Below are 16,250 nucleotides of genomic sequence, written 5' to 3' on the forward strand. Positions count from 1 at the left end.
GAGGTGCCACATGTAAAAAAAGGTTAGAGGTTTTGTTTCCCCTTAATGCCTTAGAGCTCTATACGACTGTGGCTGCTTCTAAAGTAGAGGTCCGAGCCAACTGTGGAATTACCTCTCTACAAAGGCTCCCTCCCGTCTGCACCATACATTTAAACCCACTATGATACCATTTTAAATGGTCATGGCTTCCCCCAAAGTATCCTGGGAAGTGTAGTTTGGTAAGGGTGCTGAGAGTAGATGGGAGACCCCCTATTCCAGGCATGGCCAAACTTGGTCCTCCAGCTGTTTTGGGACTACAACTCCCATCATCCCTAGCTAACAGGACCAGTGGTCAGGGGTGATGGGAACTGTAGTCCTCAAACAGCTAGAGGGCAAAGTTTGGCCATGCCTGCCCTATTCCCTTTACAGAGCTACATTCCAGGGAGCTTTAACAATCAATCCCTCTTCCCAGAAAACTCTGGGAATATAGCTCTGGGAGAGAAATAGGGGGTCTCCTAGCAAACTGCAGCTCCCAGAATTCTTTTGGGAGAGCCACGACTGTTATTAGATGATTTTCAAATGGTTTTTTTTTTAATTGGTCTTCATATTTTTTTAAAAAAACCATTTAAAAACTCCTCCTCCATGAATCTGTCCGATCCTCTTTTAAACTTTTAGGTGTTTGCCACCCTGGGCATCCTTGGGAGAAAGGACGGGATAGAAATTAAATAATAACAATGAATAACAGCATCTTATTAAACCTCTAAGAAAAATAGCAAATAGGGTCCCATGATTGAAATAGGGCAGAAAAATATCCCTTCTCCCTGGTGTTACCTCAAGTGCTATCTTTCCGTCTCCCTCTCCACCTACGGAATGAAGAAAGCAACCGGCATAGAACTAAGAGGTAACTGTCATGTCTGAAGAAAAACAACGCAGGAAAACGGCCTGCAGGAACTCTGTGGGCATTCCAGAATCTTAGGGGCTGCTGCCCCCCATCCATGGCTGCAACATGAGAGCTTCGGCTCTTTCTCTGACCTGCTTCTTCTGCCCTATCCGGTGAGCCCGGGCCTGAGCCTGCAAGTCATTCTGAGGGTTCCAGTCCGAGTCGAAAATGACCACCGTGTCGGCAGAGGCCAAGTTAATCCCAAGGCCACCAGCTCGTGTGGACAGGAGGAAACAGAAGTCCTGAGGAGGAGACAAAAGGGCCTCAGTGCTAAGCACAGGAATTGCTTCCCTGAGGCATTCCAAAGTGATTTGCAATACAATAACCACACACATAGACACACATATTTTTTTGGAGGGAAGCCCTTTGGGGAACTAGAGGGCAGATTTCTGCACAGTGATGTTTCTGATAAGAGGCTGGAAAAAAGATCTGGCCGGCTAGCCAGGGACAAAGCTTGGATAGAAAGGAAAAGTTTCAATCCCCCCCAAAAAACGCTTTGCAAAATGTTGGCAACGATATCCCCTTTCTTTTTTTCTTCCTATTATTTTTTTTTATTCAGCTTTACAATATGCATTTGAATTTAAACATTAATCATAATCATAAACATATAGGATTCCCTGAACCCTTACGAGTTCCCTCCATGGTTTCCATTGTCAAACTTTTTTTTTACTGCATCTTATAGTATCTCCCTTTGTCTTAAAAATCCTTTTTGTTACTATAATCCCACCAAAGTTTTTAGTTGTTTACAGTGTTCTCTTAGATAACTTCTAAATTGTCCTCATTCCTTGTTAAAAGTTTCTGTCTTCCTGGTTTCTGATATTCCCGGTCATTTTCGCCGTTTCGGCCTAACCCAACATCTTTTATCAGAGACGAATGGCTGATAAAGATGAGGAATATGACACCCCCTTTCTTGTAGTACTCGCTGCGTCTCCTCAGAAGACCCCGCCAGCTGCTGCCCTCCCTCTGAATGGGCAGGTCACAATGATCATTACCTCCGAGCCTTCGGCATTGAAGTGATCCAGCGCCTGCTTTCGGATCTCGCCTTTGATCGAGCCGTCCAGGCGCTGCAAAAAACAACAGTGATTAAATCAAAGGACACTGGTGGAATCAAAACACACACACACACACACACACACACACACTGGGTACTGCTGCAGCGGATGGTTCAGAAACTCAAATCCCTGTCCAGCTTCTACCAGCCTGGAGCAAGGCAACACTTTAAAAATAACAGTGATTAAAAATAACCTTGTTGCCACAGGGGACAGTGGCCGGGAAGCATTAACAGGCACCAGGTGACTCCGCAGCTCCCATTACAAGCCCTGAGCCAGGAACGGCTTGTAGAAGTGCTTACGGTATTTTAAAAAATACATGAGGGGGCATAAGACACGATGCCACGTGGAAAGGGCAAAGCTCAGTGGCAGATTTCAGTGCAGAGCATGTAAGAAGAGCCTGCTGGATCAGGTCCGTGGCCCATCTAGTCCAGCATCCTGTTCACACAGAGGCCAACCAGAGGGCTGTGGGAAGCAGGACCCAAAGCCAAGAGCACTCTCCACCCTGTGGCTTCCAGCGACTGGCTGCTTCTGACCATGGAAGCAGAGCATAGCCCTTGCGGTTCGTAGTCATTGATAGCCTCATCCTCCATGCATTTGTCCAATCCTCTTTTAAGGCCATCTGATCACTGCCTCCAGCGGGTGGCGATCAATGCCTCCAGTGGGAGTGAGTTCCATAGTTTAATGATGTGCTGCATGAAGAATGACTTTCTTCTATCCACCCTGAATATTCCGACATTCAGCATCAGTGGGTGAAGTCCCAGGCCAAACCAGCAAATGTCTCCAGTTAAAAAGTACTTTTGCCAGGCTGAGATGTGCCCCCTGAACAATGTAAGGACTAGAAACTCGCTTGCTTTGAAATATATTCTCAGGAAACCAAACTACACTTTCTCCGTATGCCCGCAGTATCTTAACATGAGAGGGAAGTCCTCTGCAGACCTATGCTTGATGCATAAGGAGTACATGGGTTCTTCGGGGAGGAAGGGTGGGGTATAAATTCAACAACAAAAATACAAAATGCATCATCCCCTCCTTTTCTTTTCATGCACCTTTGATGTCAGGGGATTGTTGCGGCTACTCTTGAGTAAAGACGCTCCAGTCCGCTCTGTCTTTAACAGCTTTATTGTGCATATTATTTACAGTGCAGAGATATCAGAAAACATGGCTGCCTAGTCCGATTCAGAACCCGGCAATGGCTTCCGTCACGTCTTGGACCAGCATAAAAGCCTGGGCACCCCAAAGCACCGCCCCCTAGCCCTGCATGTGGGCGCGCCTCAATTCGGGCGCGGGAAGGGGCTGCATTCCTTCTCCCGTCCTTTGGCTGGAGCGTTGCAGAGGCTCCAACACCTCGCTGCACTGTCCTTCCACCTCTGGCCAGCTGGGTCGGTGTCGAGGCTCTGACACGTCTGAGAGCCCCCTCTCCACTCCGCTCCATTCCTCATTCCCTCCTCCTGACCCGCTGCTAGCGCTATCACTGGGCGAAGTGCTGGTCAGGATGACTGGGGGAGGTTCCCTGTAGGGAGTCCCCCTGACATCCGGTTTCCACATCTGAAGCTTATCTGAGACTGTCCCCTTTGAACCAACCACGCCAGCAGCTCGTGCCTGTTTCACCCCTGGCAGCCTCACCTGGAAAGGGTAGTGCTTGATGGCCAGATACTCTGCCAAGATGTCCAGCATTCTCACCATCTGGGAGAAGATGAGGACTCGGTTCCCCCTCTCGCGCAGCCTGCTCAGCAGTTTGTCCAGGAGGATGAGCTTCCCGCTGCTCCTGATTAAAGACTGAAGGGGACATGGTGGTCATTCGCAAATGGCGCTTCCAACCTGGACTGAGCCCTACAAATCAGGAAGATCCCTCGTTTGAATCTCGCTGAGTCAGCCATGAACTGATATGGGGGGAGGATTCAGGCACGCCGATCTGTCTGCGCCTCAGTGTCTCCATCTGTAATATGGGTGACAATGCTGCTGGCTTAACTTACAGCAGGGGTGGATAACTTAAGAGCCAGGGGCCAAGTATGACCCTCTAAGAAAATCTATCTGGCCCTTAGGACTCGCTCCAGGCCACAGACCTCACATATCCTGCATGGCTGGATATGTACGTCTGTATGGCTGGAAAGCATTCTTGCATTGTGATTCTGCTTGCTTGGATGAAGAAATCAGGTGTGTGGAAAACTCTGGGGTCATGTGGGGCTACTGGATTGTTGCCTAACAGAGCTCTCCCGTGGATTACAGCTAGACAATGCACGTGAAGGATTTCAAACACTTAAAACTGCTATACAAATGTTACACATCTGTACACAGGTGTCCAGAAGCAGTGTGCAACGGGAAACATAAGAAGGGCCTACTGGATCAGGCCGAAGGGCCATTTAGTCCAGCATCCTGTTCTCACAGATTGCCTGTGGGAAACCGTCAACCAGGATTCAAGCACAAGAGCACTCTCCCCGCCCCCCTGTGGTAAGAAGCATGACTGCTGAGCATAGCCGCTATGGCTAGTACCACTCATAAGTCTACTCCTCCATGAATTTGCCCAGTCCTCTTTTAAAGCAATCCAAGTTGGTGACCATCACTTTCTCCTGTGGGAGGGAGTTCCACAGTTTAACTATATGCTGCATATTGTATAAACGTCTATCATGTTGCCTCTTGCTTGTCTTTAAGGTTAAAAAAGCATCCCAAATGCAGCAATCTTTCCTCATAGTGGAGTTGCTCCATGCCCTTGACTGTTTGGGTTTGCCCTTTTCTGACCCTTCTCCAACTCTGCAAGACCTTGCAGAAGTGAAGCTGCTGTGCAGCAAGCTTTCTGAATGCAACCACACCACAGGCTTATGTAACCAGCACATGGGCCAATGTGCTCCCTCCTTCCGCCCCCCCCCCACTCCCTCTATGTTACCCACCAGCAGCAGCTCCTGCCTGTTCTCTCTCTCGTTCTCCTCGGGGGCCTTGATCAGATAGCAGTGGTTGCAACACTTCTTCAGCTCCATCACGATGTTCAGGAAGCCGGACGTGCTCCCGCGAGTGCCTTTAGAGAGCGCTCTGTAGTTGCGCGTTAAAATCCACCTGCAGAGCAAGCGGGGAACGGGGCGTCAGGCGGCCTGAACTCCCAACTGCGCTATTTCCAAGGGTGGATAGCAAGGGGACTTGGGGAGACGATCCTAACCAAGTGGGCATGCTGCGAGTTCAGAGACTGAGCACAAGGGAAGTAAGGAATTCATATGTGAGCACGGGTCCCAAATTCAGCCACAATTGTAGCAATCATGCTCAAAGCAAAGGTATCATCAGGAGGTTTACAAAAGTAAAAAAGATTATACTTAGGAGGAAAACCCTCAAGGGATTTGAGGTGGTGGGGGGAGGACCCTCCAAATGAGAACTATGAAAACAGAACAAGTGCCACAAGCGCAGAAATTTGATGAGCTGTTGGGACGATACAAAGGGGGCAGGGGAGAATGGAATGGAGTATCCTGGAAGAGGGTGTGGCTGACCGGGCACACTCCATGCTGCAACATTTTGCTGCAGATTTCACTTATAACTATGAAAGCCATTCCCTGCTTCCTAATGGTCCTGGAATTTAAAGACACCCACAATGCAGCTTTTTGCCACTTGCAATTTAAACACCCTGACGTTACACAAACCCAGTGTCTTCTAGAAAGCGGAGGGCCTCATTGGTTCTGAATTAAAACTCAAGAGGCCACTCGTAAAGCTGAAAGGGTGTTTGTGCTTCTGTCAACCTGCTGCCCTTCAGACAGTTTGGACCACAGGTGGCTGAAGCTGGTGGAACTTGTGGCCCAAACATCTGGAGGGTGACCAGGCTGGCAAAGAAGGATGCCAGGAGCAAAAACTACTACTATTGGAGGAAGCTGCCTCCTGTGCTCTTACACGAGTCACTGGCCTGGATAGGACTCTGGCAGTGACTCATGCAGAGATGCAACAGGGAACCTCCTGTGGGTAGCTAATGCTACTCTATCTTTGCATCAGGAGGGATACAAATGCTCCAAATCACAGGCAGAGATGGGGAAAGGATAAATCACACAGAGATACATCAGGCAAACACTTCGGGCTGTGGGGTGATCTTGGGGTTCACAGGGGCCTTTATCTAATAACCATATTCCCCATGGTGCATTGAGGCGTACTGAGAATCTTTCTTGCAGCACAGCCTCTGAGAAGTCCTGCCGTGACACCAGGTACCTACTTGTAATACTGTTTCTGCAAGGCAGACATCTCCACCCGCAGGATCTGTTCCACTTTGGCAGGGAGGGACTTCTCCACATCCTTCTTCACCCTGCGCAGGAGAAATGGCTCCAAGACTTTGTGGAGGCTCTGGTAGCCGTTCTCGCGCCCTTTCCCATGGTCGTCTTCAAAATCTTCCCACAACTCAAACCTGGCAGCAAGAACAGGGCACAAAAAAAGGGGCGGTGGAAAGGAGCTGGCAGGAATCCCTCCTCTTCCTCCTCTTTCCGACCCACACACCCTCAAAAAAAGGCTACCCAAATTCTGCACTAGTTTGCAGGTTCAGAACAGAATTGCTTTCAAAACCATCTGCAGCAGATTCTCACTTTGTATTGGCAAGGAAGTGAAGAGGCTGCAGGGTGGAGATGAATGGGGAAGGTGCTGGGTATCCTCCCCAAGTCTGCACACTCGCATATATGCACGCTCGTACTCACAGGCACACACACTTGGGTTCACACTCACTTGGGGACATGCTCTCTCTCACACACACCCATGTCCATGCATGCACTCACACTCAGCTACAAACCCCTATGCCATTTTCTGTGCTTGGAAGAACTGGAGTTCTATTGAGTACATTTGCATCTTTTAAGAAAATCTTATTCTCTATTTTTCTTCTGCTGCTAATCATGGGGGTCAGGGGGCAAGGAGCTCTGTACAGTACCCTGGCCGGTACGGAGCTCCCTGCCCAGCCACGTTAAAGGCTGCACTGGCAATGTCCTTTCAAGCCAACCCCCGCTGCTTTAAGGACTAGAAGCATGGAAGTTCACTTTTGAAGTTAGGTTCTAGAAACCCTTTCCAAAAAAAAAGAAGGAAGGAAGGCAGGCTTAAGAGACTGCTCAGAACACCCATCCCTGCACTTTTGGTGGCTCCCTCTGCAGCATCTCGTAAGGCACCCCCACCCCCACAGCTTCTTCCAAACCCTCATGCTCCTACTGCTCTGCGCCCTTTGTGTATCTTGCCACTGGTCTAAAAGAGACAACCTTTGCCCTGGAGGCAGGCATAACTTTCGATGCACAGTAAGGAGGGCTTACTTCTCTGGCATGATAAAATGCAGCAGGGACCAGAGCTCTTTGAGAGAATTCTGAAGGGGCGTCCCAGTGATGAGCAACCGGTGGTTCGACTTGAAGTCAATCAACGTCTTGTACAGCAAGGAGTCGTCATTCTTCAAGCGATGAGCTTCGTCCACACCGAGGAAGGCCCAGTTAATGCTCCCCAGAACAGTCTAGAGCAACACATCAACAAGGACTTTTTCAAACCTGCTAGCTCTTCCGGCAAGCTCCTTTCTACCATCTGCCAAAGGAACTCTGCACACTGGCCCCATGGAAAATTGCAGGCCCCATCTCCATTTAAAGCACTATGATACCACTTTAAACAGTCTTCCCCAAAGAATCAGGGGAGCCGTAGTTTGTTATGGGTGCTGAGAATTGTGAGGCAACCCCTACTATCCTCACGGAGCTACAATTCCCAGAACGGTTTAACCATCAGTCACTCTTCCCAGGGAACTCTTGAGAACTGTAGCTCTGTGAGGGGACCAGGGGTCTCCTAACAACTCTCAGCACCCTTAAGAGACTGCAGTTCCCAGGGTGCTTTAGGGGGAAGTCCTGACTGTTTAAAGCAGGCATCCCCAAACTGCGGCCCTCCAGATGTTTTGGCCTACAGCTCCCATGATCCCTAGCTAACAGGACCAGTGGTCAGGGATGATGGGAATTGTAGTCCAAAACATCTGGAGGGCTGAAGTTTGGGGGTGCCTGGTTTAAAGGGATAGGATACTGCTTTATAATGCAGGTGAGGCCACAGTGTGTTGCAGAGGATTCTGGGGAAAGTTCTAGGCTACACACTCTGACCACATACCAACAGCAGTTCTATCCTGCTCTGAATTTTCTACTCTGACTGGTAGCAGCTCCTTGTAGTCTTGGGCAGAAGGAGAACTTTCCCATCCCCTGCAACCAGCTTGTATTTTTAACTGCAAATACCAGGAAATTGAGCTGGGGATTTTCTGTACGCAACTCATCTGCTCTGCCGCTGAGACCTGCTGGTCCCCTTCCCATTTCAAGAAAGCTGGAGACCCTCAAGCACATGAGCACTCTCTCCCCTTCCAGCATATTCAGAACTGACCTGCCTCTGACGGCAGCAGCAGAGCAGAGCCCTTGAGGCTAGTTGCCTTATCCTCCATGTCTGAATGGCAACTTCAGAGCAGGGCAAAACTTAAGTGCTGTGTCTTTGGGAGCAAGGAGGAGATCTATGGCTATCTCAAGGTGTCTTGAGGGACACAAAGCAAGCAAGCCGCTTTTTACGGAGGGTACTTGGGCCCCCAAGTATTGCAACCCAGGAAGGAGCTGCATGGAAAGAAGGAAGCTACGTTAACAAATCAGAGTCCCTTGTGGCCCAGAGGGCCGGAAGACCCAGGTTAAAATCCTTGCTCCGCAATTCATTTAACATGCCCTGTTTTTAAGCTGAAGATGTACCATTGAACACAGACGTTTTGCAAGAGGAGAGCCAATAATAATAATTTATTATTTATACCCCGCCCATCTGGCCAGGTCCCCCCGCCACTCTGGGCGGCTTCCAACACACATTAAAATACATTAAAATGTCACAGATTAAAAACTTCCCTAAACAAGGCTGCCTTTAGGTATTTTCTAAATGTCAGGTCGTTGTTTATCTCTCTGACTGGTAGCAGCTCCAGCCCCAGAAAACAAGGAGGAGGTTCTTGTCACCAGTGGTACGAAGGAGTGCCCATTTCCAACGAGAAAGACAAGAGTCCTGCCCTCGCCTATGCAATCACCTTGTCCTTCAGGAGAATCTCGTATGTTGTGATGAGCACGTTGAACTTCAACCGCTTGGTCTGCGCGTGGATCCACTCATACTCACGGATCTGAGGAGGAACCAAAAGTTCAGGCATGAGCTTCATCTGCAAGGCACGTTCTCAGGTGGGGGTCTTTCCTAGCTCTACCCAGAGAGGCCAAGGACTGGAACTGGGATCTTCTGCATGCAAAGCAGCTGCTCCATCAGTGCGAAAGGAAAGCAGTGCTAGCACGATACCGAATTGGCCTGAATATAAGCCACACTTTTTCCCCGAAATTCCGACCACGGAAAGTTAAACTGCAGCTTAAATTTGCAACCTTACAAAAATGGGCTTTTATGATATAGCTGCTGAAACAGACATACAGTAAAATGGAATGTTTTATTGCCGGTTTGAGAGCTTGAAACTGTTGTGCAATTAACCCATGGTATTTTCTTCTACATTTGCCATTTATGGGTGCGAGTGCCTGCAGAATTGTAGCAATTGAATAGCGATTTGCGATTTTAGCGATCGTACGGTAACTTTTGCAGGCTTGCAAGATCAAAGGCTTAAATTGGCTTGGAGTTACAATTCTACCAACCACAGCAATTTTCAACCTGTAACCCAATTTTAAGGGAGCGGCTTATATTCAGGTTATAATTCAAGGGGAAAAATTATAAAGGTGCAGCTTATTTGCGGGTCCGGCTTATAGTCGGGCCAATACGGTAATTAGGAAAACTAATGCAATATTCCCCACATTTGAATGCATGCCAAGATTTCTAGTGGGGCTTCAACACTTTCTTACAACTAAGGAGAAAAGAGAAATAATGATTGCACATCCAATATAGGCTTGCCTTGGGGGGAAGATTCAACATTCACTTTGCATTACTACTTCTTTAGAAAAGCCAAATACATGGACATGAAACAGTTTGTAGTTATTACAAATTTAATTATCTGTTCAATGCACTGGCAGCCCAGTCCTTCAGGAATGCTGAGGATTTTTTACCCTGTGTTTGCAAAACCCACCCCGAGATACGCTCCCATTTGCATGTTCTCTGTTAACCCAGCTTCTTGGGCTGTAGCTTACAGCGTTCCTGCTCATCTGATCTCCGATATAGACGACCACGTTGATCTCCGGCGCCCAGATCTCAAACTCCCTCTGCCACGAGGTCAGCGTCGACAAGGGCACCACGATCACGAAGGGGCCGTACAGCTGGTGCTGATGGAAAAGGTAGGAGAGGAAAGAGATGGTCTGGATGGTCTTCCCTAAGCCCATCTCATCTGCCAGGATGACACTGTTGCTCCTGAAAGGACACAGGAGAGAGGAGGAAACGATCAATGCCCATTACTCGCTGGTCAGCTCACATTTCCAACGCATTTCTGGTATAAGCCAGGAGGTTTATGCTGCTTCTTCATGCATGTCATCCTAATCAAAACATTGTCCTACTTGAGTCCATGAATAACCATAGTTTAGAGGTCCTGGGCCCTAAGGAAGTCACGACTATCCTCCACCAGGGCCAGGGCCTTTTCAGTGATGGCTCCGACCTGGTGGAATGCTCTGTCCCATGAGACTAGGGCCCTACTGGATTTAACCTCCTTCCACAGGGCCTGTAAGACAGAGCTATTCCCTATTTAAACTCAGCCTGATCTTTTATTTCCCTTCTCTTCCCCCCCTCCCCTTTTTATGAAGATTACCTGCTCTGGGACCCCACAGCTAATTCTCCCCTGGCCTCCTTGCTGGCCCAAGTAGGTCTAATTTAGCCAGCTAGCCCTGGTGACTACCTAATGTTTATTGGATGGATTTCCCCCAAATTGATTTTTGAACTTTGAATTTTATTGCTATTTATGCTTTTATACTGTATTTTATGGTGCTTTTATGTTGCATTACAATTAAGTGTTTTAAATTTGTTGTTAGCTGCCCTGAGCCTGGGTTTCTGAACCGGGAAGGGCGGGGTATAGATAAAAAATTATTATTATTATTATTATTATTATTATTATTATTATTATTATTATATTACTTATTTTCCTCTTTTAATTCAGATTTACCGTTTTTGTGGAAAATACAGAACGGGTTTTTTGTTTCGTTTTAACACAACTCTGCAGAAACATTTTGATGAGGACAACATTGTGTGGATGCCACAAGAATCTTGCACACGTGAGTAGCAGCGTAAAAGAATCTGCAATAAATCCACCAACTGATTCCTATGGACCAAGCCAATAGCCCGAGGAGCCATTTCTTGTTTTCCAGGAAAGGGAAAGTGGGAGGGAAGAGATTTTAGCAGGGTCCTGGTGAGGCTTCAAGACCTCCACAAAGTTATATTAAAGATTGCATTGCAAATGCAAAGTATGTTAAGAACATTCTTTTGGAGGATGGATGGCGGCTAACAGATTGAGGTTGAATCCTGACAAGACAGAAGTACTGTTTTGGGGGGACAGGAGGCGGGCAGATGTGGAGGGTTCCCTGGTCTTGAATGGGGTAACTGTACCCCTGAAGGACCAGGTGTGCAGCCTGGGAGTCATTTTGGACTCACAGCTGTCCATGAAGGTGGAGGTCAATTCTGTGTCCAAGGCAGCTGTTCATCAGCTCCATCTGGTACGCAGGCTGAGACCCTACCTGCCCGCAGACTGTCTCACCAGAGTGGTACATGCTCTAGTTATCTCTCGCTTGGACTACTGCAATGCACTCTATGTGGGGCTTACCTTTGAAGGTGACCCGGAAACTACAACTAATCCAGAATGCGGCAGCTAGACTGGTGACTGGGAGCGGCCGCCGAGACCACATAACACCGGTCTTGAAAGACCTACACTGGCTCCCAGTACGTTTCCGAGCACAATTCAAAGTGTTGGTGCTGACCTTTAAAGCCCTAACCAGGCAGAGGGCCTTCTCAGTAGTGGCACCCGCCCTGTGGAATGCCCTCTCACCAGATGTCAAAGAGAAAAAAACTACCAGACTTTTAGAAGACATCTGAAGGCAGCCCTGTTTAGGGAAGCTTTTAATGTTTAATTATTATTGTATTTTGTATTATTGTATTTTAATATTCTGTTGGTAGCTGCCCAGAGTGGCTAGGGAAAACCAGCCAGATGGGCACAGTATAAATAAAATAATAATAAATATATTATTATTATTATTATTATTATTATTATTATTATTATGGAATAGACTGAGTTTCTCATCAGATCAAAATACTGTAGTAGAAACAGTACATTAGTATTACAGATTTGGGGGAAGAGGGCATCTTCCTTTAAGAGCATGTCTCATGCTTACTGTTAAAAAACCTTTTAACAGCTATATAATGTTCTGAGCACAGGTCAAAGTCTCCTTTTCTTTTTTAAGAAAACAGATTTGCACATTTAGCAGGTACATTTAGTTTGTTCATTATTTGCTTTTTTATCCAAACCATCCTGCAAAGAACTCAGGAAATGGCAGACACTTCCCATCCACCTCCAACGATTATATCCAAAAAACAACTCTGCTCAGTGGGCAACTATTAAAAAAAAATTAAATGGGCCCCAGTCACTGAAAATACAGAAGTAGTGTATTTTTTCAGAAACGTACGTGCTTCAGAAGGGTAATCACAAAGGAAGCTGACTCTATCTTGCTCAGCATTTGTCTACACCAGGGATGGGGGATCTTTTTTCAGCTGGAGGGACACATTCCTTCATAGGTAACCTCCCAGAGGCTGAATGCCAGGGGCACAACAAAAGGTGAAGTTACAGTAAGTGGACCATAGGCATGGATAGGAACACATCCCAAATCTCGGCTTTGGCCTGTAGCTCCGTGACAAAGCATCTGCTCTGCATGCAGAAGGTCCCAAGTTCAATCCATGGCATTTTCAGATATGACTGGGAAAGACATACACACACTGTTCGGAAACCCCAGAGAGATGCTGCCAGTCAGTGTAGACAACTCCGAGCTAAATGGAGCAAAGGTCTGACTTGGAATAAGGCAGCCCCCCTCTGTTCTGATGACAACAGAGGATGCCTGTGATTTGCAGGTGAACCACCTCCACCAGCCCAGGTTGAACAACACAAAAGCCAAGGAAAAGGGTCCCGAAAAGATTGGCTTCACTCTCAAGTTCAAACCCAATCATCCCTCCAGCCATCCTGGGCAGGCCGAACTCCTTTCACCTACTTGCACCATGAGTGAGCCAGCCAGTTGAGGCCTTCCAGCTGATAGTCTCGGAGCTCCAGGTTCTCATCACCAATGTAAGGTGGCTGTTTCTTCAAGGCAACAAATCGAGGCCTCTGCTTCAGCACCTAGGAAGGCAAGATCTTGGTCAACTGAATAAAACTGGAGGGTTTGAAAGTTGGAAAGGGCAATCAGGTTCTCCAAGTCTTGATGCTGACCTTTAAAGCCCTAAACGGCCTCGGTCCAGTATACCTGAAAGATCGTCTCCATCCCCATTGTTCTGCCTGGACAGTGAGGTCCAACGCCAAGGGCCTTCTGGCGGTTCCCTCACTGTGAGAAGCCTTCTGTGAGTGGCCTTCTCAGTAGTGGCACACGCCCTGTTGAATGCCCTCCCATACGATGTCAAAGAAATTAACAACTATATGACTTTTAGAAGACATCTGAAGGCTGTTTAGGGAAGCTTTTAATATTCAATGAATTATTGTATTTTAATATTTTGTTGGAAGCCACCCAGAGTGGCTGGGGAAACCCAGCCAGATGGGCGGGGTATAAATAATAAAATTAGTAGTAGTAGTAAAATTTATGAAAGAAACCATGTGGTTTTTCCAGCTGGCGACTGTCCACTGGAGAGAAATCAAATCTATTTTGTGTGTGTGTGTGTGTGTGTGTGTGTGTGTGTGTGTGTGTATACACAGTGGTACCTCTACTTACGAATTTAATGCATTCTGAACACACATTTGTAAGTCGAAAAAAATTGTAAGTCGAATCCCATAGGAATGCATTGGGAGAAAAAATTCGTAAGTAGAAGCAAGCCTATCTAAAAATTCGTAAGTAGAAAAAATCCTATCTGAACCACATCCAAGATGGCGGACGGAGCTCCATTCATAAGTAGAAACATTTGTAAGTAGAGGTACCACTGTATATATATATATATACACACAGAGAGAGAGAGAAAACAAAGACCAGAGAGGCAAAGGAAAAGCAGACAAACCTTGCAATCCCGGGTGGGCATCGTTTTGGAGTTGTTCCTACTGTTGAAGCTGTCAATGCAGTGCTGGAATTTTTTGCTTATCAAGGCCTCATCCTCCCAGCTACAATCTGCATATGAAAGCCCCATCCACTTGCAAAGGTATTCGGGATCGGTGGAGGAGGATTTGCGGTTGTGAGCTACAGGTGTTGAAACAAAACAACAAACCAGGAAAGGCCTGGTGTCATCTTTGAGAGGTGCTACCCTACACGAGGCCCCTTCTGAAAAAACTGGCGTTGTTTTTTCAGTGAAGCCATTAAAAGCGTTAAAAGTTACCTGGAAATTCAGACCCAGGGATTGCCGATTTGCTCGTCTTCACAGCTGCGGATCAAGAACAGAACAGCACCAATAAATACAGCGATGTAGAACCGTGAAGACCATCAAAAGAATGTAATAAGAGCCCTGAAGAGGGATCAGGCCAAAGAGGGACCATCTAGTCCAGCATCCTGTCCTCACAGTGGCTAAAGGCATCCACTGGATGCTCAGAAGCAGGACTCTAGTGCAAGAGGACTCTCTCCCCACCTGCAACTCCTGGTAACTAGCATTCAGTGGCATACCTGGGGCAAACACAGAGCTCTGGACTCACCAATCACTCTCTCCACTATCTGGTACTGTTTGTTCAACTCGGAAGCCAGCTCTTGCTGGCAGTTATAGTATTCCACATCTTCGGGAGTCACCTTTGCCAGCCTGTGCAGGAAAGAGACAGATAAAGGCCCTTTGCAGAGTGCGTGCAGATAAAAGCTAGAACAGGGGGGTGCCAATGTGCTGCCATGAGGTGCCCACATAACTCCTCAGAAATTCACAATGTGAAAGACATTGTTTGCTCTTCCTGCTCAGTTCCTGTTTGCACTGGCTTAAGTCTCTCTTACACTGAACACACCACTCTTAAACATGACCATTTTCTACTGGGTGCCAGTACTGAACGCCCACCCTCTCTTCTATTCTAAACAGAGAAGAGGAGCTCCTTTCTGTAAGAGAAGTGGCTGGCAATAGGTGCCTTTCACCCTCACCAGTGAGTGTGTTTGATTTGGTGGGGGGGGTGTCTTGCACCATTTTGTATCCTTCTCTCCCTTTCTGCTCTTTCAGATGTGGCAGCCATCTTGTGTTATGCCACGATCCCAGAGAAGACATGTTGCGTTATGCCACACCCCTACAGAAGCCATCCTGCATTGTGCCATGCCCCCAACGACAGCCGTCTTGTGTTACGCCACGCACGCTGTGGCTGTCATCTTGTGACTGGCACCCATGGCACTTCAAAACTCCAAATGTGGACATTGGCCCCAAAAGGTTGGCGACCCTTGAGAGCCAGAGAATCCGAGCACTATCCTGCCCATACTATTCCATGAAGATTCTAAAGCCACTTTAAGAGCTGAAGCAGGTTTCAGAGCCTGAATTTCATATCTGGAAGCGGGGGGCAGTGTTACACCCACTTCAGGCATGATACTGATAGCTGATCCCACAATTCCTCCAAAGGGAGCTCACATTGACACACAGGCTCCCCGCCCAATCTCCATTTGATCCTCATTTAACACCCGTGTGAAGCTAAACTAAACTAAGGGTGCGTGACTGGGCCAAGGTCACTCAGAGAGCTCACAGACAAGTGGGGATTTGAACCCTGGTCTCCCAGGTCGTAGTCTAACCACTACACCAACATGGAAGTGGTGTGGGAGCTAGCTCCGTGTGGCTAGACCTGCATCCTGCTTCGTGCAGATGTCCTTCCTAGGGAAGAGGACCCCTTTATACAGAGGAGACGTACCACTGCTTGATCTCATCCTCTTTCTTCTTGAAGTTCTCCAACTTCTTCAGCCCTTTGACCTTCTGCTGCTGCAGGGAATCTTCGCTCTCCCACGTGCTGTGGATGTACGACCAGCCTTTCCACTTAATCAGGTACTGGGGCTCCCCTTCCTCCTTCTCAGGATCAAAGTCGGCACAAGGGTCCCCGTTCACTTCTGTCGCATAGACAGTGGTGGAAGCACCAGTGGCTGTCAAAGAGACAGCAGAAGTTAATCAACGTAGAAGAGCCCGCCGGGTCAGGGCAATGGCCCATCTTTGTCTTGCATCCTATTTTCTCAGGAGTCAATTCAGATCCCTGTGGGAAACCAGCAAGCAGGATGCAGCACAAGACC

At 47.6% G+C, this 16,250-nt stretch overlaps 1 protein-coding gene across 10 annotated transcripts in view; it reads right to left on the minus strand.

Moving 5' to 3' along the window:
• CHD2 (chromodomain helicase DNA binding protein 2) overlaps window positions 1–16,250 on the minus strand; it is a 68,196-nt gene that overhangs the window by 21,102 nt on the left and 30,844 nt on the right. For all 10 annotated transcript variants that reach the window (XR_015946777.1, XM_088656586.1, XM_035132030.3 and 7 more), the window contains 13 exons: window positions 15,881–16,106; window positions 14,711–14,811; window positions 14,401–14,445; window positions 14,089–14,264; window positions 13,101–13,225; window positions 10,056–10,272; window positions 8,972–9,061; window positions 7,218–7,408; window positions 6,149–6,337; window positions 4,857–5,019; window positions 3,595–3,747; window positions 1,912–1,983; window positions 1,012–1,161 (listed from right to left, as the gene is read on the minus strand). Coding sequence is in view for 9 of the 10 variants with exons in the window: in XM_088656586.1 (XP_088512712.1) it covers window positions 1,012–1,161; window positions 1,912–1,983; window positions 3,595–3,747; window positions 4,857–5,019; window positions 6,149–6,337; window positions 7,218–7,408; window positions 8,972–9,061; window positions 10,056–10,272; window positions 13,101–13,225; window positions 14,089–14,264; window positions 14,401–14,445; window positions 14,711–14,811; window positions 15,881–16,106 (1,898 nt within the window). In the remaining variant the exon portion in view is untranslated. The remainder of the gene's footprint in view (window positions 1–1,011; window positions 1,162–1,911; window positions 1,984–3,594; window positions 3,748–4,856; window positions 5,020–6,148; window positions 6,338–7,217; window positions 7,409–8,971; window positions 9,062–10,055; window positions 10,273–13,100; window positions 13,226–14,088; window positions 14,265–14,400; window positions 14,446–14,710; window positions 14,812–15,880; window positions 16,107–16,250) is intronic.

Source organism: Zootoca vivipara, chromosome 13 (assembly GCF_965207765.1).
Source record: "Zootoca vivipara chromosome 13, rZooViv2.hap1.1, whole genome shotgun sequence".
NCBI classification, from domain to species: Eukaryota; Metazoa; Chordata; class Lepidosauria; order Squamata; family Lacertidae; genus Zootoca; species Zootoca vivipara.